Source organism: Pseudophryne corroboree, chromosome 4 (genome assembly GCF_028390025.1).
Source record: "Pseudophryne corroboree isolate aPseCor3 chromosome 4, aPseCor3.hap2, whole genome shotgun sequence".
Lineage (NCBI taxonomy): Eukaryota > Metazoa > Chordata > Amphibia > Anura > Myobatrachidae > Pseudophryne > Pseudophryne corroboree.
The window spans coordinates 724,536,636-724,558,299 of record NC_086447.1 but is presented as its reverse complement, the minus strand read 5'-3'; the positions used below and the strand labels follow the sequence as shown (position 1 = coordinate 724,558,299).

At 45.9% G+C, this 21,664-nt stretch overlaps 1 protein-coding gene across 2 annotated transcripts in view; it reads right to left on the bottom strand.

Moving 5' to 3' along the window:
* The window catches only part of RMDN2 (regulator of microtubule dynamics 2), a 296,636-nt gene that overhangs the window by 202,083 nt on the left and 72,889 nt on the right, over positions 1-21,664 (bottom strand). For both annotated transcript variants that reach the window (XM_063918055.1, XM_063918056.1), the window contains exon 4: positions 7,794-7,896. In XM_063918055.1, coding sequence (XP_063774125.1) covers positions 7,794-7,896 — 103 coding nt within the window. The remainder of the gene's footprint in view (positions 1-7,793; positions 7,897-21,664) is intronic.

Sequence of the window (21,664 nt, the reverse complement as noted above, 5' to 3'; positions counted from 1 at the left end):
TCGGAAAGCCAGCAGCGGAGTGCAAATGCCGGATCCCACCCGGTAAGTACACGTTTGTCTTACCGGGTAGGATCCGGCATTTGCAGTCTGAATGCAGCATAACTTTTTAGAAATTACCAGTTTCTTATCGGGGGAACCCACGCTTTTTCACACTTCATTCACTCATTTGATGGGGGAACAAAACACTGCCTGCTTTTTCTCCCCAAACATAAAACCCTTTTTTAGTGGTACCTGGGTTAATGTCAGAAATGTGTAACACATTTTTTATTGCCGGGATTATGTAACGGATGTTCCTAGTGGATTGTGTATATGTCTCAACCTCGTCGACACTGGAGTCAGACTCCGTGTCGACATCTGTGTCTGCCATCTGAGGGAGCGGGCGTTTTTGAGCCCCTGATGGCCTTTGAGACGCCTGGGCAGGCGCGGGCTGAGTAGCCGGCTATCCCACAGCTGTTACGTCATCCAGCCTTTTATGTAAGGAGTTGACACTGTCGGTTTATACCTTCCACCTATCCATCCACTCTGGTGTCGGCCCCACAGGGGGCGACATCACATTTATCGGCATCTGCTCTGCCACCACATAAGCCTCCTCATCAAACGTGTCGACACAGCCGTACCGACACACCGCACACACACAGGGAATGCTCTGACTGAGGACAGGACCCCACACAGCCCTTTGGGGAGACAGAGAGAGAGTATGCCAGCACACACCAGAGCGCTATATAATTTAGGGATTAACACTATATTGAGTGAATTTTTCCCCAATAGCTGCTTGTATATACAATATTGCGCCTAAATTTAGTGCCCCCCCCTCTCTTTTTAACCCTTTGAGCCTGCAAACTACAGGGGAGAGCCTGGGGAGCTGTCTTCCAGCTGCACTGTAAAGAGAAAATGGCGCCAGTGTGCTGAGGGAGATAGCTCCGCCCCTTTTTCGCGGACTTTTCTTCCGCTTTTTTATGGATTCTGGCAGGGGTATTTATCACATATATAGCCTCTGGGGCTATATATTGTGATATATTTGCCAGCCAAGGTGTTTTTATTGCTGCTCAGGGCGCCCCCCCCCCCAGCGCCCTGCACCCTCAGTGACCGGAGTGTGAAGTGTGTATGAGGAGCAATGGCGCACAGCTGCAGTGCTGTGCGCTACCTTGATGAAGACTGATGTCTTCTGCCGCCGATTTTCCGGACCTCTTCTTGCTTCTGGCTCTGTAAGGGGGACGGCGGCGCGGCTCCGGGAACGAACACCAAGGCCAGTTCCATGCGGTCGATCCCTCTGGAGCTAATGGTGTCCAGTAGCCTAAGAAGCCCAAGCTAGCTGCAAGCAGGTAGGTTCGCTTCTTCTCCCCTTAGTCCCTCGATGCAGTGAGCCTGTTGCCAGCAGGTCTCACTGTAAAATAAAAAACCTAAAATAAACTTTCTTTCTAGGAGCTCAGGAGAGCCCCTCGTGTGCATCCAGCTCGGCCGGGCACAGAAATCTAACTGAGGTCTGGAGGAGGGGCATAGAGGGAGGAGCCAGTGCACACCAGATAGTACATAATCTTTCTTTTAGAGTGCCCAGTCTCCTGCGGAGCCCGTCTATTCCCCAAGGTCCTTACGGAGTTCCCAGCATCCACTAGGATGTCAGAGAAAAGTCCATTAAGACAAACGTTGAACGATTGACGCTGTCCATCTCATCATTCATCCATTTTAAGCCTTGTGAGTGTCGCCTTCTCGTGTGCTGTGTATATATATATATATATATATTGTAACACTGTAGGGGTGCAAGGTGCCTTTTCCTGGGGAATATGGCAGCACGCAGCAGCTGAGGAACAACACAAGTCCAGTTTCTGGTACAACTGACCCCGGCCAGTTTTATTGAAACAGAAAATAAAACAAACCCCAAAATAAAAATACCTTGCCTGTCCGGCACTAACTAAACATAAGATGTTCCTAACTGTCACTAAACAAAACACAGAGTTCTTCAGTACATACTGTATAGCTTACTTGCATCAGAAAGCGTGTCTCTCACACACAGATCCTGCAGCCTTCCCAGGCAGTCTGCCCATACTAATCAGGTTAGAAGCACTATATCACTCTTACACAGCTGAAACCCTGATTAGCCCTCTGTGAGGCCAAAGACCCGAACTGGGCCCAATGTCTAGAACTCGCCTTATCTCTCTCTCAGAGCCTTTACCCAGCTTTTACAGCAAACTGAAAAGGTTCAGACAAAACAAAAAGCATTTTTCCTAGAAGTTAACATTTTCTAAAACATGTAAGACAAGAACCTGGGACAAATATACCTGCCCTCAAACACTATCCCAGTGTTCTTGTCACATATCCCCCTCCCCTGTTTCGACCTAGGGGCCGGAACACTTGTAGCCCCCAAACAGAAGATGCGAGACAATGCATCTGCGTTGGCCAATTGTGTTCCCGGTCTATGTTCGACAGTAAACTTAAAGTCCTGCAACGCTAGAAACCATCTAGTTACACGAGCATTCTTGCCTCTATTTACATACATCCATTTTAAAGGGGCATGGTCTGTCACTAGTCTGAATTGTCTACCCAAGAGGTAATATCTCAAGGTATCTAGTGCCCACTTAATGGCCAAAGCCTCCTTTTCCACAATGGCATACCTTTTTTCATGCTCATTGAGTTTCCTACTCAAATAAATGATAGGGTGTTCGTCCCCATCTCTGGTTTGGGACAGCACAGCACCTATCCCAACCTCTGAGGCATCTGTCTGTACCACAAATTCTTTTGAAAAATCTGGTGTTATCAACACCGGTTGTGAACACAAAGCCACTTTTAACGCTTGGAACGCCTTTTCTGCATCAGGGTTCCATTTCACCACATTTGACTGCTTCCCTTTGGTAAGGTCTGACAACGGCACCGCTGTTGTCGCAAAATTAGGAATAAACCGTCTATAGTACCCAGTAATTCCCAAAAAAGCCCTTACCTGTTTTTTATTCACTGGACGAGGCCAGTTTTGAATAGCATCAACTTTATTCAATTGGGGCCTAATCAGACCTCTGCCTATGGTGAAGCCCAAGTATTTGACCTCCTCCATTGCGAGGCAGCACTTCTTTGGGTTAGCAGTTAACCCTGCCTCTCTGATTGAGTCCAGTACTGCTTGTACTTTAACCAAATGTGACCCCCAGTCTGTACTGTGAATTACCACATCATCCAAATAGGCAGCTGCATATTTTCTATGGGGCCTCAAAATTTTATCCATCGCCCGTTGAAAGGTTGCTGGAGCCCCATGCAACCCAAAGGGTAACATCTTATACTGGTACAGCCCCTCCGGAACCGAAAAGGCTGTTTTTTCTTTGGCGCTATCAGATAAAGGTATTTGCCAGTAACCTTTGGTCAGGTCCAATGTGGTGAGAAACCTGGCTGTTCCCAGCCTTTCTACAAGCTCATCCACACGGGGCATGGGGTATGCGTCAAACTTGGACACCTCATTTAACTTACGAAAGTCATTACAGAAGCGTATGCTACCGTCGGGCTTCGGGATGAGCACTATGGGACTGGACCACTCACTGTTAGACTCCTCTATGACTCCAAGTTCTAACATGGTTTTAACTTCCTTAGAAATAGCTTCTCGCTGAGCTTCAGGAATCCTATATGGCTTTAAATGAACCCTGACCCCTGGTTCTGTGACAATGTCATGTTTTATTATGGTCGTTCGGCCAGGCAGCTCTGAAAATACCTCCCTATTTTGGATGAGAAATTCTTTAACCTGATTGTTCTGATCAGCTGATAATGTCTCTGACACCTTCACTGCGGGAAGCAACCGGGGTGAAGACACCGAAGGGCAAGGCTCCGCTGACAGAGACAACCTATCTTTCCAGGGTTTGATTAAGTTAACATGGTAGATCTGTTCGGGTTTTCTCTTTCCCGGCTGGTATACTTTGTAATTAACCTCATTCACTTTTTCCCTAATCTCAAATGGACCCTGCCATTTAGCTAGGAATTTGCTTTCCACAGTGGGTACCAAAACAAGAACTCTATCTCCAGGAGCAAATTCCCGTATCTTGGCACTCCGGTTATAGACCCTCTGTTGAGCACTTTGGGCCTGTTCCATGTGCTCTCTGACAACAGGTACCACGGCTGCAATCCTATCCTGCATTTGTGTTACATGCTCAATAACGCTTCTATAAGGAGTGGGCTGTCCTTCCCACGTCTCTTTGGCAACATCCAACAGCCCTCTGGGGTGTATACCATACAACAAATCAAATGGAGAAAACCCCGTAGAGGACTGAGGAACTTCTCTGATGGCCATTAACAAGTAGGGCAACAAACAATCCCAGTTTTTCCCATCTCTCTCAACAACCTTTTTTAACATACTTTTTAATGTTTTATTAAACCTTTCCACCAACCCGTCAGTTTGGGGATGGTAGATGGACGTCCTGAGGTGAGTGACCTTAAATAACTTGCACAATTCTTTCATGATCCTTGACATAAATGGAGTACCTTGGTCAGTCAAAATTTCTTTTGGTATTCCCACTCTACTAAATACCTGCACCAGCTCCCTAGCTATCGCCTTGGTTGTGATAGTGCGTAAAGGGACAGCCTCAGGATATCGAGTGGCATAGTCCATAATTACCAGGATATACTGATGGCCCCGAGCAGACTTTAACAAGGGCCCCACGAGATCCATGGCTATTCTGTCAAACGGGACCTCTATAATAGGCATGGGAACTAGTGGGCTCCTGAAATGGGGTCTAGGGGCATGATACTGGCATTCAGGACAGGAAGAACAATATTCAGACACTTCTTTATAAACCCCTGGCCAAAAGAACCTTTGTAAAACTCTTTCAGTGGTTTTTTCTGCCCCTAAATGTCCTGCGGTAACGTGACTATGAGCTAAATCTAGTACCGTTCTCCGATAAGGCTGGGGAACTACCAGCTGTTCCACCACATCCTCACCCCTTTTGACAATGTGGTACAAGAGCTCATTACAGATGGCCATGTGGGGATACGTAACCCTGTCACCTGGTACCACAGGTTCCCCATTAACAATCTTAACATTCTCTCTAGCCTTTATTAAGGTAGGATCCTTTAACTGTTCAGACGCAAACAGATCCTTCTTTACCTCCAGGTCAGGCACGCTTTCAGTTCTAACTACTATGTCTCTGTTCCCGGCAAGAGGGTCCTCACTGGACTCCCCATCTGTCACTTCCCCAGCCAAACTAGCAAAAGGCAAAGGGCCAGAAAGTTCCGAAGACCCACGTACATCCATAAAATCACCGGTATTATCAACTGGCTTTTTACTTCTCACATCTGTTGATAACCGTGATTCCCACAGTTTCCAAAAATGAGGAAAATCCCTCCCTATTATGGCCTCATGCACCAAGGTAGGGACCAGTCCCACTTTAACCATTGCTGACCCACAACAAGTTTCTATATTCACCTCAGCAGTGGCATAATATTGGGTATCCCCATGTATGCAAGTTACCCCAATAGGTATTTGCTGGACCTTTAAGGGGTTCACTAACCCAGCTTTCACGAGGGTAACTAAACTTCCTGAATCTAGCAAGGCCTCTACCCGGTTACCTTCTAAGAACACATCACACAATTGTTTTTCCAGCTCAGGTGAAGGTACCACAGTACAGGCTAACCTAGCAAAGAAAGACATTCTGCGACATTCAAAGGCAGCATCACATTGCATGGGTTCTTGCGTGACTGGGCAATTGGCAATAACATGACCTGGCATACCACACCTAAAACATTTAACCACACGATTATCAACCCATTTGGGCAGCATAGACCGTTCTAGCCCCATTGGCCTGTTTCCAGGGCCAGTGTTTACAGTCTCTCCAGCCTTGCGTTCTCTTAACCGCCCAGCAACGTTTTCCCACGGAACAGTCTTACCAGTCTTTACTGAAGGGCGCTGTCGAGGATCTATGGGTTGCTGGGTGGTCATCAGTAGTTCCTCTGCTGCCAAATACCTCTCTACCATGTCCACTAATTGGTCAGCAGTACCCGGGTTTCCATGGCTCACCCACTTGCGCAGGACCATGGGCAAAGATCTCAAGTAGCGGTCCATGACGACTCTTTCCACCATCTGGGGACCAGTTAATGTCTCTGGCTGCAGCCATTTTTTTGTTAGCTGAATAAGGTCGTGCATCTGGGAGCGCGGAGGCTTCTCCATGGCGTACAGCCAACGGTGCACCCGTTGTGCTCGTACTGACAGCGTGACTCCCAGGCGGGTCAGGATCTCAGTCTTTAGTTTATCATAGTCCCGAGCCTCAGCAGGGCTTAAATCAAAGTAAGCTTTTTGGGGCTCACCTGACAGGAAAGGTGCCAGCAGACTGGCCCACTGTGCTTTCGGCCAGTTCTCACGCTCGGCAGTCCTTTCAAACGTGGTCAGATAGGCCTCCACATCATCAGCCTCTGTCATTTTCTGCAGGAAGTGACTGGCTCGTATAGAACTAGAGCTGGTTGGAGCACTGACGGCCACATCTCCAACCCGAGCTGCAAGTCTCTGCACCACTTCTGCTAAGGCCTCTCTATCCTGACGCTGTTGCCTGTAAAGTTCATCAACAACTGCCTGCTGTTGTCTCTTATTTTCCTCCATTGCCACCTGCTGCTGTCTGTTGGCCTCCTGCTGTAGTCTCCAATTTTCCTCCATTGCCACCTGCTGTTGTCTCCTATTTTCCTCCATTGCCACCTGCTGCTGTCGGTTGGCCTCCTGCTGAGCCGCTGTAGCTTGCAGCAAGGCTTTAAGCAGATCCTCCATGTCAACAGATTTTTCAGGCGGCTTTGCAGCTGCTTTCACCCAGGACATATATCAAACCCTCAGGGGTGAGTCTCAGTAACTTCACACTGGGCTGTATCTGCATAAACCACCGTTTTCTGCAGGCCTCACAAAGCTGCTGCTTTCACTTATGCGCAGAACGGCCTGCTCGCATTCTCCACCAAGTTGTAACACTGTAGGGGTGCAAGGTGCCTTTTCCTGGGGAATATGGCAGCACGCAGCAGCTGAGGAACAACACAAGTCCAGTTTCTGGTACAACTGACCCCGGCCAGTTTTATTGAAACAGAAAATAAAACAAACCCCAAAATAAAAATACCTTGCCTGTCCGGCACTAACTAAACATAAGATGTTCCTAACTGTCACTAAACAAAACACAGAGTTCTTCAGTACATACTGTATAGCTTACTTGCATCAGAAAGCGTGTCTCTCACACACAGATCCTGCAGCCTTCCCAGGCAGTCTGCCCATACTAATCAGGTTAGAAGCACTATATCACTCTTACACAGCTGAAACCCTGATTAGCCCTCTGTGAGGCCAAAGACCCGAACTGGGCCCAATGTCTAGAACTCGCCTTATCTCTCTCTCAGAGCCTTTACCCAGCTTTTACAGCAAACTGAAAAGGTTCAGACAAAACAAAAAGCATTTTTCCTAGAAGTTAACATTTTCTAAAACATGTAAGACAAGAACCTGGGACAAATATACCTGCCCTCAAACACTATCCCAGTGTTCTTGTCACAATATATATATATATATATATATATACATACATATATATATATATATACATACATACACACACACACACACACACACACACACACACACACACACATACATATAGTTTTTCAAGTCTTGGTACAGGTACAGCTCAGTGTGCTGGGGGTAACCAGGGGTTTGTCCCCAATGTATTTCTAGCTCAGACTACCCCCTCCCTTTCATGCACCTGAATTGTATTTCCTAATTGATATGAGCAACTTACATTTTGTTCTGTTAAGATTGCAATGCATTTGTGCTACAGAACTTTTACATGTGTGTTGCGTTTGAATTGAGATCTTACCATTGGAAGCATAACCCTTCTTTTCTTCTGAATTAGAGGTAAGAAAAAACATGTCGCTGTACGCCCGTGCCAGTCTCCACAAGAACTCCACTTTGTTTCCATACTGATAAAAAAAAGAAAAAGCTACTATTGTAAGGTGACATGTTGTTCAAAGCAGAATATTGCAATAAGTTGGAGCATCAAGTTTGAAATAAAAACACATTTCAAAAACACCCCAGGCTTCGCACACACTGCATTCCTTTTTCCATGCAATGGTTTAGCAGTGCTCCTCACAGTGACCGCAAGAGTCAAGGTGCTGAAAGATTATGTTTGGGAGTACAATAACTAAGCAGCAGTTTTGTTTTTCTTTATGGTTTTTTAGATCTTCTGAATAATGGGCCTTCAGGTAAGAAAACCCCATAACTTTATTTAATATTCAATCTTCATGATCGATTGAGAACATTCTCGGGCTCATTTAGAGATTGACATTCACAAAAATGTATTTATGGACAAAAATTGGTGCATCAATGACATATTTTTATGCATGGGGAGAAGACGGAATGAGACTTGCAAGCATATGCTAAGAGCAGTAAGTGCATGTTCAGGTAAGTCATATAATAATCAAATGTGGAAGCATCCCATCTTTTAGAATGAGTATCTCTTGTGGGTACTAAAGGGCTGGAGCAATGGTACGCAAGAATAAAAGTGAGGTTTGCCAGCAGCACTATGCAGCCACTTGCTAATAGATGATTGCATAGTGACCATTCCAGCTGACAGCACATAAATCATTAGCGCTGCGACTATATTATATCTTTATTCAATTTACTTTTCCATATTAACACTGCAGTATAGACATTTACCATTTGATTTGTAAAATTATGCAAAAAACAGATATGGAGAAGTTGTTGTCGCATTACATTTTACATTGAAAATATTACTTTTGCATTAATTATTAAATCGGTAGAGAACCTTATCTTCTGTGTATGATAACTCCTTTGCTTAAGTATGCACACTTTTATGTTTGACGTATGCCTGGTGCAAATTCTACCGTTTTACACTTTTTACAGTGAGAATCTCAGGGAATAATGGCTATTTCATAATCCGTTATTAACATTTATTTATATAGTGGCAGCTCATATCGCAGTGCTTTACAAATGGGGGTAAAGTGTAAGAGACCACCAGTAAGAGGGCCCTGCTCACCAGCTCAATATACACAATGAGAGCAAGTACACAGAGGACACATGTACACGGTAGAGTATATACACTGCCTATACCATACTCTCAAACAACTACAAGAGTACTACAAGGTGGCACAGGACAGCAATATAGAGGCATATATGAGCTACAGTATGTCCAATGGACACAGTACAATGTCAGCCCCCTGTAAACTTATCTTGGCGCAAATCACCACTTCCACTCTCTTTTCACAGCTTTTAATAGTATACAATTTACTCACCCCTATGTGCTTAATGGCTAATCCCACCCAAAAAAATACTGGCTTTTCACCAGATTTATTGAGCAACATACCTCCCAACATGACCCTCTCCAGGAGGGACACAATGCTCTGCTCCTGGACTTCCTTCTTAATTTGTGATTGCTATCAGCTGTGTCGAACAGGTTAATGGATAAGAAAGGTGTTTCAGCACAGGTGATAACAATCATACAGTACATTAAGAAGGAAGTCCAGAAGCAGAACATTCTGTCCCTCCTGGAGAGGGTCATGTTGGGAGGTATGGAGCAATACTATAACTATTCCTGTGGTACAGCAGGAATGATTAAAGCTTGCCTGGGCGTAACCTTGGAGAGCATACCCAAAACGTGACAGACATTGTGGGCGTGTCCTTACTACTGGGAGAAAATTGCAGGATCGTAGCATCATTAGGAAACCCGCTAAATCGGGCGGCACAATGAACAGAAGGGCAAATATTTAACTTTATTTTCTCTTAAGGGGGGTGCACATGGGGAGATGTGTGCTGAGCGATCTATCACAGAACGCTCAGCACACATCTCTCCTCCGCTTAGCACATAGCGCGATGTGTGCTGAGCGAGGGGAAGGGTGGTAAGCCTCACTTCTCCCAGCGGTGCAGGCCAATCTAGAACCGGAAATAGTGACGCGCGGGGCTGCACATCGCTTTCGCTATAGGGCATACACACAGAGCGATGTGTGCTTCTTTTCTAAGCAATCTAGTCAGATTGCTTAGAAATTAAGCACACATCGTTACGCGTGTACCCCGCTTTATTAAGTTTATTGTATTCTGATATTTTTACAGTAACAATGCGCGGCTGTCAATGAGTTGGCGATGCGCTGCTGTCAGTGCAATGAGGTGGCGATGTGCTGCTGTCAGTGTGGAGTATGTATATATATTCTATACAAAGAAAGAGATATCCTTGTGGAGCGCTCTTATTTGAAGGATTATCCAATTTATTTTTTGAATATAAACTGAGGATGACCTGATCAGTACTTCCGGTTGCGTCACGGACCAAACGTCCAATGCGGAAGCAACCGGCCGGCATTGACTGTTTTGACACTGGCAAATGCTAATGGCTGCACAAGTTGTCTCTGCTGTATATCCTGATGATGATCCTGAGGGATCGAAACGTCGATTGAACTATCTTCTCTAAGCTGTACTGATAAGTATGAATTAAAGTCAATGTCTTTTTAAGTGCAAAAAATCTGGTGAGTGCCCCCTTACTTTGGCTATATATCTGATTTACAGCAACATAGAAATCCAGCTAACCTCATATACATCACATGTCTTCCATCACCCTCCAGATCACTAAAATGTGCCTTATGGAATGCACGCTCTGTTTGTAACAAATTAACATCCATCCATGACCTCTTTATATCCAACAACATCAATCTGCTGGCTATAACAGAAACCTGGCTCACACAATCTGACACAGCCTCCTCTGCAGCACTGGCACATGGTGGTCTACACTTTACACACACATCCAGGCCCGGTAACCATAAAGGAGGAGGAGTTGGACTTTTACTTTCCCAATCTTTTGCATACATTGTTCTACCACAGGTTCCATCACTCACATTTACATCATTTGAAGTACATTCCATTAGGGTTTACTCTCCTTTCTCTCTGCGTGTTGCAGCTATCTACCGCCCACCTGGGCATCCTAAACAATTTTTGGAAGATTTTTCTGCTTGGCTCCCTCACTTCCTAACCTCTGACATCTTCACCATTATCATGGGTGATTTCAATATTGCTATTGATTGTCCAAAATCTGCCGCTCACGCCTCCAAACTACTCTCTCGAACCTCCTCTCTTGGCCTCTCCCAATGGACTGACTCCTCTACTCATCAGGAGGGCCACTGCCTTGATCTAGTATTCACCAGACTATGCTCCATCTATGAACTCACTAACACTCCTTTCCCCCTCTCAGATCACAACCTTATCACCTGCATGCTCTCCATTAATTCAAACCCTGTGTTGCTGAAGTCCTCCAATCTTCCTCAAACCCGCAGAAATATTAACACAATTAATCTTCAAGAACTGTCCACTTCACTCCAACAACTGCTTTCACCTATTTCTGCATTCACCTCTCCTGAGATGGCTGTATAACACCTGAATGAAACTCTAGAACTAGCCCTTGATGAAGTGGCTCCAGCTACCCATCACACTCCACGTAGGCCTAGATGTCAACCATGGCACTCCAAATTAACAAGACAACAACAAAAACTCACACGAAAACTTGAACGTCAGTGGCGTAAATCTCGTATTTCAAGTGACTTCCTCACATATAAGACTGTCTACCATTCTTATAGAAATGCCCTGGACACTGCCTAACAAACATATTCCCAAACTGTTATCTCTGCTCAAGCCTCTAACCCCAAACGACTCTTTAACACATTTAAATCACTTCTGAATCCTCCGTCACCTACCCTACCAGCCTCCATCAAGGTACAGGATCTTGCTTCCTACTTCAAGGAGAAGATTGATAAGATCCGAGATGAAATGGTATGCTCTTCGGCAGCCAGTGACCTGCTCCGTTCTTTACCTGAACCCTCTGGCACTCTTTCTTCATTTGATCCCACAAATGAAGATGAAGTATCATCACTCTTCTCATCCTGCTTCTCTACTACCTCTCCTCTTGATCCTTTACCCTCACAAATAAGTAAAGCTCTGTCTCTGGTGCTCATCCCTACCTTAACTAACATCTGTAATCTCTCTCTCTACTGGTATTTTTCCTTCACTCTTCAAGCATGCAGTGATTACTCCCATTTAAAAAAAACAAAATTCTGACCCTAATGCTCTCTAACTACCGCCCTATCTCTCAGCTCCCTTGTCTCTAAGCTACTTGAGAGACTTGCCTACACTCGACTCACACACTTTAACGCATACACTTTGTTGGACCCACTTCAGTCAGGCTTCCGTTCCCAACATTCTACAGAGACAGCACTGACTAAAGTGGTTAATGATTTGGTCACTACGAAGTCGAAAGGCCACTACTCACTACTTATTCTTCTAGATCTATCTGCTGCATTTGACACTGTAGACCACTCTCTTCTCATACAGACACTACAATCCCTAGGTCTTAAAGACACAGCCCTTTCTTGGTTCCTATCCTATCTATCTAATCGCTCCTTCAGTGTTCGCTTCTCTGAATCTACCTCCTCTTCGCTACCTCTCTCAGTTGGAGTACTGCAAGGCTCAGTCTTGGGTCCTCTGCTTTTCTCTATCTATACCTCATCTCTTGGTAAACTAATCAGCTCTTTTGGTTTTCAGTATCATCTGTATGCAGAAGATACTCAAATCTATCTATCCTCCCCTGACTTGTCCCTATCTGTACTAGACCGTGTCACTGAATGCCTTTCTGCCATTTCATCCTGGATGACATCTCGCCACCTCAAACTGAATATTTCAAAGACAGAGTCAATTATATTTCCACCGGCCAATAGTAGGTACCAACCTGATATCTCTATCACTGTTGAAAACTCGACTATCTACCCTACCCCACAAGCTCGCTGCCTAGGTGTCGACTCTGATCTGTCCTTTGTTCCCCACATTCAATCTGTCTCAAGATCATGTTACATGCATCTAAAAAACATATCCAAAATACGACCATACCTTTCACAAGACACTGCTAAAACTCTAATCCACACTCTCATTATCTCCCGCTTTGATTATTGCAATAGTCTCCTAACTGGTCTTCCCAAAATGAGACTCTCACCACTACAATCCATTCTGAATGCAGCAGCGAGGCTTATCTTCCTCGCTAGACATTCATTGTCTGCAGATCCACTCTGTCAGTCCCTCCATTGGTTACCTGTACTTTACTGCATTCAATATAAAATACTTTTACTCACACACAAGGCCATTAACCAAACTACACCAACGTACATCACTTCACTTATCTCAAAATATCTCCCAACCCGACCTCTTCGCTCTTCACAAGACCTGCGTCTCTCATTCACACTCATTACTCGCTCCCACTCACGATTGCAGGACTTTCATCGGGCTGCACCCACTCTGTGGAATGCCCTACCACGCACAATAAGACTCTCCTCTAGTCTCCAAACCTTCAAGCGTTGCCTGAAAACTCACCTCTTTAGGCAAGCAGATCAAATTCCAGAACCGCCCACATAACTTTCATAAACCTTCTTATCAAATTGCATCCACTCTGTACAGTCCACACATATCCTCACATGTCTTCTCATTCTTCACTTTTCCTTCCTCTCAAACCCGGTTCATCATTGCTGTATGACCATATCATACAGCCCTCCAAGAACCTTTGCAATCTGGCGACCAACTATGCAATAGATAGCACCTTTCCTTGTGTACACATGCCTATTTCCCTATAGATTGTAAGCTTGCGAGCAGGGCCTTCCTACCTCTATGACTGTTTGTTATCACTTAGTTTGTTATTGTTGTTTGAAATTGTAAAGCGCAACGGAATTTGCGGCGCTATATAAGAAACGGTTAATAATAAGAATTTACTTAATGATAATTCTATTTCTCATAGTCCGTAGTGGATGCTGGGGACTCCGTAAGGACCATGGGGAATAGCGGCTCCGCAGGAGACTGGGCACATCTAAAGAAAGCTTTAGGACTATCTGGTGTGCACTGGCTCCTCCCCCTATGAAACTCCTCCAAGCCTCAGTTAGGATACTGTGCCCGGACGAGCGTACACAATAAGGAAGGATTTTGAATCCCGGGTAAGACTCATACCAGCCACACCAATCACACCGTACAACTTGTGATCTGAACCCAGTTAACAGCATGATAACAGAGGAGCCTCTAGAAAAGATGGCTCACTACAGCAATAACCCGATTTTTTGGTAACAATAACTATGTACCAGTATTGCAGACAATCCGCACTTGGGATGGGCGCCCAGCATCCACTACGGACTATGAGAAATAGAATTATCGGTAAGTAAATTCTTATTTTCTCTAACGTCCTAAGTGGATGCTGGGGACTCCGTAAGGACCATGGGGATTATACCAAAGCTCCCAAACGGGCGGGAGAGTGCGGATGACTCTGCAGCACCAAATGAGAGAACTCCAGGTCCTCCTCAGCCAGGATATCAATTTTGTAGAATTTTACAAACGTATTTGCTCCTGACCAAGTAGCTGCTCGGCAAAGTTGTAAAGCCGAGACCCCTCGGGCAGCCGCCCAAGATGAGCCCACCTTCCTTGTGGAGTGGGCATTTTTTGGCTGTGGCAGGCCTGCCACAGAATGTGCAAGCTGAATTGTACTACAAATCCAACGAGCAATAGTCTGCTTAGAAGCAGGAGCACCCAGCTTGTTGGGTGCATACAGGATAAACAGCGAGTCAGATTTCCTGACTCCAGCCGTCCTGGAAACATATATTTTCAGGGCCCTGACAACGTCCAGCAACTTGGAGTCCTCCAAGTCCCTAGTAGCCGCAGGCACCACAAATAGGTTGGCTCAGGTGAAACGCTGAAACCACCTTAGGGAGAAACTGAGGACGAGTCCTCAATTCCGCCCTGTCCGAATGGAAAATCAGATAAGGGCTTTTTCAGGATAAAGCCGCCAATTCTGACACGCGCCTGGCCCAGGCCAGGGCCAACAGCATGACCACTTTCCATGTGAGATATTTTAACTCCACAGATTTAAGTGGTTCAAACCAATGTGACTTTTGGAACCCAAAACTACATTGAGATCCCAAAGTGCCCCTGGAGGCACAAAAGGAGGCTGTATATGCAGTACCCCTTTTACAAACGTCTGAACTTCAGGGACTGAAGCTAGTTCTTTTTGGAAGAAAATTGACAGGGACGAAATTTGAACCTTAATGGACCCCAATTTCAGGCCCATAGACACTCCTGTTTGCAGGAAATGTAGGAATCGACCCAGTTGAATTTCCTCCGTCGGGCCTTACTGGCCTCGCACCACGCAACATATTTTCGCCAATTGCGGTGATAATGTTTTTGCGGTTACATCCTTCCTGGCTTTGATCAGGATAGGGATGACTTCATCCGGAATGCCTTTTTTCCTTCAGGATCCGGCGTTCAACCGCCATGCCGTCAAACGCAGTAAGTCTTGGAACAGACAGGGTCCTTGCTGGAGCAGGTCCCTTCTTAGAGGTAGAGGCCACGGATCCTCCGTGAGCATCTCTTGAAGTTCAGGTTACCAAGTCCTTCTTGGCCAATCCGGAGCCACGAATATAGTGCTTACTCCTCTCCATCTTATCAATCTCAGTACCTTGGGTATGAGAGGCAGAGGAGGGAACACATACCCTGACTGGTACACCCACGGTGTTACCAGAGCGTCTACAGCTATTGTCTGAGGGTCCCTGGACCTGGCGCAATACCTGTCGAGTTTTTCCCAACGGTTTATAATCATGTGGAAGACTTCTGGGTGAAGTCCCCACTCTCCCGGGTGGAGGTCGTGCTGAGGAAGTCTGCTTCCCAGTTGTCCACTCCCGGAATGAATACTGCCGACAGTGCTATCACATGATTTTCCGCCCAGCGAAGAATCCTTGCAGCTTCTGCCATTGCCCTCCTGCTTCTTGTGCCACCCTGTCTGTTTACGTGGGTGACTGCCGTGATGTTGTCCGACTGGATCAACACCGGCTGACCTTGAAGCAGAGGTCTTGCTAAGCTTAGAGCATTGTAAATGTCCCTTAGCTTCAGGATATTTATGTGAAGTGATGTCTCCAGGCTTGACCATAAGCCCTGGATATTCCTTCCCTGTGTGACTGCTCCCCAGCCTCGCAGGCTGGCATCCGTGGTCACCAGGACCCAGTCCTGAATGCCGAATCTGCGGCCCTCTAGAAGATGAGCACTCTGCAACCACCACAGGAGGGACACCCTTGTCCTTGGTGACAGGGTTATCCGCTGATGCATCTGAAGATGCGACCCGGACCATTTGTCCAGCAGGTCCCACTGGAAAGTTCTTGCGTGGAATCTGCCGAATGGGATTGCTTCGTAGGAAGCCACCATTTTACCCAGAACCCTTGTGCATTGATGCACTGAGACTTGGCTCGGTTTTAGGAGGTTCCTGACTAGCTCGGATAACTCCCTGGCTTTCTCCTCCGGGAGAAACACCTTTTTCTGGACTGTGTCCAGGATCATCCCTAGGAACAGAAGACAAGTCGTCGGAACCAGCTGCGATTTTGGAATATTGAGAATCCAATCGTGCTGCCGCAACACTACCTGAGATAGTGCTACACCGACCTCCAACTGTTCCCTGGATCTTACCCTTATCAGGGAATTATCCAAGTAAGGGATAACTAAAATTCCCTTCCTTCGAAGGAATATCATCATTTCGGCCATTACCTTGGTAAAGACCCGGGGTGCCGTGGACCATCCATACGACAGCGTCTGAACTGATAGTGACAGTTCTGTACCATAAACCTGAGGTACCCTTGGTGGGAAGGGTAAATTTTGACATGAAGGTAAGCATCCTTGATGTCCCGAGACATCATGTAGTCCCCTTCTTCCAGGTTCGCAATCACTGCTCTGAGTGACTCAATCTTGAATTTGAACCTCTGTATGTAAGTGTTCAAAGATTTTAGATTTAGAATCGGTCTCACCGAGCCGTCCGGCTTCGGTACCACAACAGTGTGGAATAATACCCCGTTCCCTGTTGCAGGAGGGGTATCTTGATTATCACCTGCTGGGAATACAGCTTGTGAATGGCTTCCAAAACTGTCTCCCTGTCAGAAGGAGACATCGGTAAAGCCGACTTTAGGAAACGGCGAGGGGGAGACGTCTCGAATTCTAATTTGTACCCCTGAGATATCACCTGAAGGATCCAGGGGTCTACTTGCGAGTGAGCCCACTGCGCGCTGAAATTCATTGAGACGGGCTCCCCACCGTGCCTGATTCTGCTTGTAAAGCCCCAGCGTATACTGAGGGCTTGGCAGAGGCGGGAGAGGGTTTCTGTTCCTGGGAACTGGCTGATTTCTGCAGCCTTTTTCCTCTCCCTCTGTCACGGGGCAAAAATGAGGAACCTTTTGCCCGCTTGTCCACGAAAAGACTGCGCCTGATAATACGGCGTCTTCTCATGTTGAGAGGCGACCTGGGGTACAAACGTGGATTTCCCAGCTGTTGCCGTGGCCACCAGGTCTGAAAGACCGACCCCAAATAACTCCTCCCCTTAATAAGGCAATACTTCCAAATGCCGTTTGGAATACGCATCACCTGACCACTGACGTGTCCATAACCCTCTACTGGTAGAAATGGACAACGCACTTAGACTTGATGCCAGTCGGCAAATATTCCGCTGTGCATCACGCATATATAGAAATGCATCTTTTAAATGCTCTATAGGCAAAAATATACTGTCCCTATCTAGGGTATCAATATTTTCAGTCAGGGAATCCGACCACGCCAACCCAGCACTGCACATCCAGGCTGAGGCGATTGCTGGTCGCAGTATAACACCAGTATGTGTGTAAATACATTTTAGGATACCCTCCTGCTTTCTATCAGCGGGATCCTTAAGGGCGGCCATCTCAGGAGAGGGTAGAGCCCTTACAAGCGTGTGAGCGCTTTATCCACTCTAGGGGGTGTTTCCCAACGCACCCTAATCTCTGGCGGGAAAGGATATAATGCCAATAACATTTTAGAAATTATCAGTTGTTATCGGGGGAAACCCACGCATCATCACACACCTCATTTAATTTCTCAGATTCAGGAAAACTACAGGTAGTTTTTCCTCACCGAACATAATACCCCTTTTTGGTGGTACTCGTATTATCAGAAATGTGTAAAACATTTTTCATTGCCTCAATCATGTAACGTGTGGCCCTACTGGAAGTCACATTTGTCTCTTCACCGTCGACACTGGAGTCAGTATCCGTGTCGGCGTCTATATCTGCCATCTGAGGTAACGGGCGCTTTAGAGCCCCTGACGGCCTATGAGACGTCTGGACAGGCACAAGCTGAGTAGCCGGCTGTCTCATGTCAACCACTGTCTTTTATACAGAGCTGACACTGTCACGTAATTTCTTCCAACAGTTCATCCACTCAGGTGTCGACCCCCTAGGGGGTGACATCACTATTACAGGCAATCTGCTCCGTCTCCACATCATTTTTCTCCTCATACATGTCGACACAAAAGTACCGACATACAGCACACACACAGGGAATGCTCTGATAGAGGACAGGACCCCACTAGCACTTTGGGGAGACAGAGGGAGAGTTTGCCAGCACACACCAGAGCGCTATATATATATATATATAGGGATAACCTTATATAAGTGTTTTTCCCCTTATAGCTGCTGTATAGTTAATACTGCTCCTAATTAGTGCCCCCCTCTCTTTTTTAACCCTTTCTGTAGTGTAGTGACTGCAGGGGAGAGCCAGGGAGCTTCCCTCCAACGGAGCTGTGAGGGAAAATGGCGCCAGTGTGCTGAGGAGATAAGGCCGCCGATAAGGGGGCGGAGCCTATCTCCCGTTTTTCTATGTATTCTGGCAGGGGTTAAATGCATCCATATAGCCCAGGAGCTATATGTGATGCATTTTTTTTGCCATCCAAGGTGTTTTTATTGCGTCTCAGGGCGCCCCCCCCCCAGCGCCCTGCACCCTCAGTGACCGGAGTGTGAAGTGTGCTGAGAGCAATGGCGCACAGCTGCAGTGCTGTGCGCTACCTTGTTGAAGACAGGACGTCTTCTGCCGCCGATTTTCCGGACCTCTTCTGCCTTCTGGCTCTGTAAGGGGGCCGGCGGCGCGGCTCTGGGACCCATCCAAGCTGGGCCTGTGATCGTCCCTCTGGAGCTAATGTCCAGTAGCCTAAGAAGCCCAATCCACTCTGCACGCAGGTGAGTTTGCTTCTTCTCCCCTTAGTCCCTCGATGCAGTGAGCCTGTTGCCAGCAGGTCTCACTGAAAATAAAAAACCTAAACTAAAACTTTCACTAAGAAGCTCAGGAGAGCCCCTAGTGTGCACCCTTCTCGTTCGGGCACAGAGATCTAACTGAGGCTTGGAGGAGGGTCATAGGGGGAGGAGCCAGTGCACACCAGATAGTCCTAAAGCTTTCTTTAGATGTGCCCAGTCTCCTGCGGAGCCGCTATTCCCCATGGTCCTTACGGAGTCCCCAGCATCCACTTAGGACGTTAGAGAAAAATAAATAATAAATTATATATATATATATATATATATATATATATATATACACACACATACATACATACATACATACATACATACATACATACTATATTTTATTATTCTGTAATAACAGAATAATAAAAAGGGGCAGACTAGATGGGCCAAGTGGTTCTTATCTGCCGTCAAATTCTATGTTTCTATTCTATGTAACAGTTACCTAATATGCTAACCTCGCTGTGATGATGACTGCTTTGACCACGTTGTAACTCCTTGACAAAGGTCCTGGTGTGGACCGAAACGTCGGAAATGGATATTACATTGGAACTGTGAGATTACCTTTACATTAAATACTTTTCTTTGCTGATTTATTGAAGTAAAGTCTGGAGAGTGCTATCTGTTCCACTAGGTGGATAATCCTGTATTGTACTATGGGTCCCGCCTTTATGTGGGCCGGACTCTGATTGGCACCCCAGTTGTTGGCAGAGCTGCGTGAGAGTGCAGGGATCTGTATGTATGTGTGTACATATATATATATATATATATATATATATATATATATATATATATACACACACACACACACAAATGTTAAATACACATGTTTTTATTAAAATATAAATGACAATCAAAAATACGTTTCTGTAATCGTTTTTTTACAAAACAATATTGATCACTAAATAAACATATGTTTGTTCATCTTTGTTCATACAATAAAAACATTAAAATATGTTGGTTTCATCCAACGCGTTTCGTCTTATAGCGATTTCTTCAGGAGTGTTTATTTGGACAAAAATTGTTTTCTTATTGTAATGCCAAATTAATTTGAAATGGTTTTCCTTCTTAAATGGTTACTCAATAAATTAGATCATGAGTAAGGCAAATTATTTTACTGGAAACATATTTAGAGTAGTCTTAATTGGTTTCCACAGCCTAATAACAATTTTAGCTGGATTCCCTATTTGTGAGACTCCAGCAGCAGTCCTACACGTCTGTGTGCATAGGAATCCAAATGTGAAAAAAATTTCACATTTGGATTCCTATGCACATAGAAGTGTAGGACACCACAGCAAGGATTTCTGTAAGTCCTGGACATCATCCCAGCTCAGTGGGGTTAGTGCAAGTTCAGATCTTGGCACACACTCTGTAACAGGCTTCTACACTTGTTCTCTATATGTGTGGTGGCTGATAGGGGTCAGTGATGTAGTGTAAGGTATAGAGGGGTCAGTGATGTAGTGGCGGGTATAGAGGGGTCAGTGATGTAGTGGCGGGTATAGAGGGGCCAGTGATGTAGTGTAGGGTATAGAGGGGCCAGTGATGTAGTGTAGGGTATAGAGGGGCCAGTGATGTAGTGGTGGGTATAGAGGGGTCAGTGATGTAGTGGCAGGTATAGAGGGGTCAGTGATGTAGTGTAGGGCAGAGGTTCCCAAACGCAGTCCTCAAGGCACCGCAACAGTCCAGGATTTAGGTATATCCATGGCTCAGCACAGATGGGTAAATCAAATTGACTGAGGTGCTAATTAAGTCACCTGTGGCCAAGCATGGATATATTTAAAACCTGGACCGTTGAGGTGCCTTGAGGACCGCGTTTGGGAACCTCTGGTGTAGGGTATAGAGGTGTCAGTGATTTAGTGATGGGTATAGAGGGGTCAGCGATGTAGTGTCGGATATAGAGGGGTCAGTGGTGTAGTGCAGGGTATGGAAGGGTCAGTGATGTAGTGGCGGGTATAGAGGGGTCAGTGATGTAGTGACGGGTATAGAGAGGTCAGGGACGTAGTGTAGGGTATGGAGGGGTCAGTGATGTAGTGTAGGGTATAGAGGGGTCAGTGATGTAGTGGCGGGTATAGAGGGGTCAGTGATGTAGTGGCGGGTATAAAAGGAGTCAGTTAAAATACTAATCATTTTTTGTAAGGGGGAGGGGGGCACAATATTTATCTTGCCTCCGGGCAACTGGGATGAATTTACGCCACTGACACACATATATGTAAGCAGGCAGAGGAGCAGCACTCGTGGCACAGAGGAGAAAGAAAGAAAATAAACAATCACCAAGTCTACGACGTTTCAATCTTTAAAAGATTTTCATCAGGTTACAAAACAATGAATCAAACAGCTCACCTTTTTACCACCCTTTCACAAAGTTAGCGCTATCCGGCGCAGGAATCCTCCCGGCCGCAGCGCTGAACAGTGACGTCATCGCGCATCTGCACGACACATGTCCACCCCACACATCTCCACGGTAACCGGAGATACAAAACAGTGCTCTATAACAATCGGAGCAGTAACAAAGCTTAATGTTCTGTGAAGGGGTGGTAAAAAGTTGAGCATTGTTTTGTAACCTGATGAAATTCTTTTAAAGATTGAAACG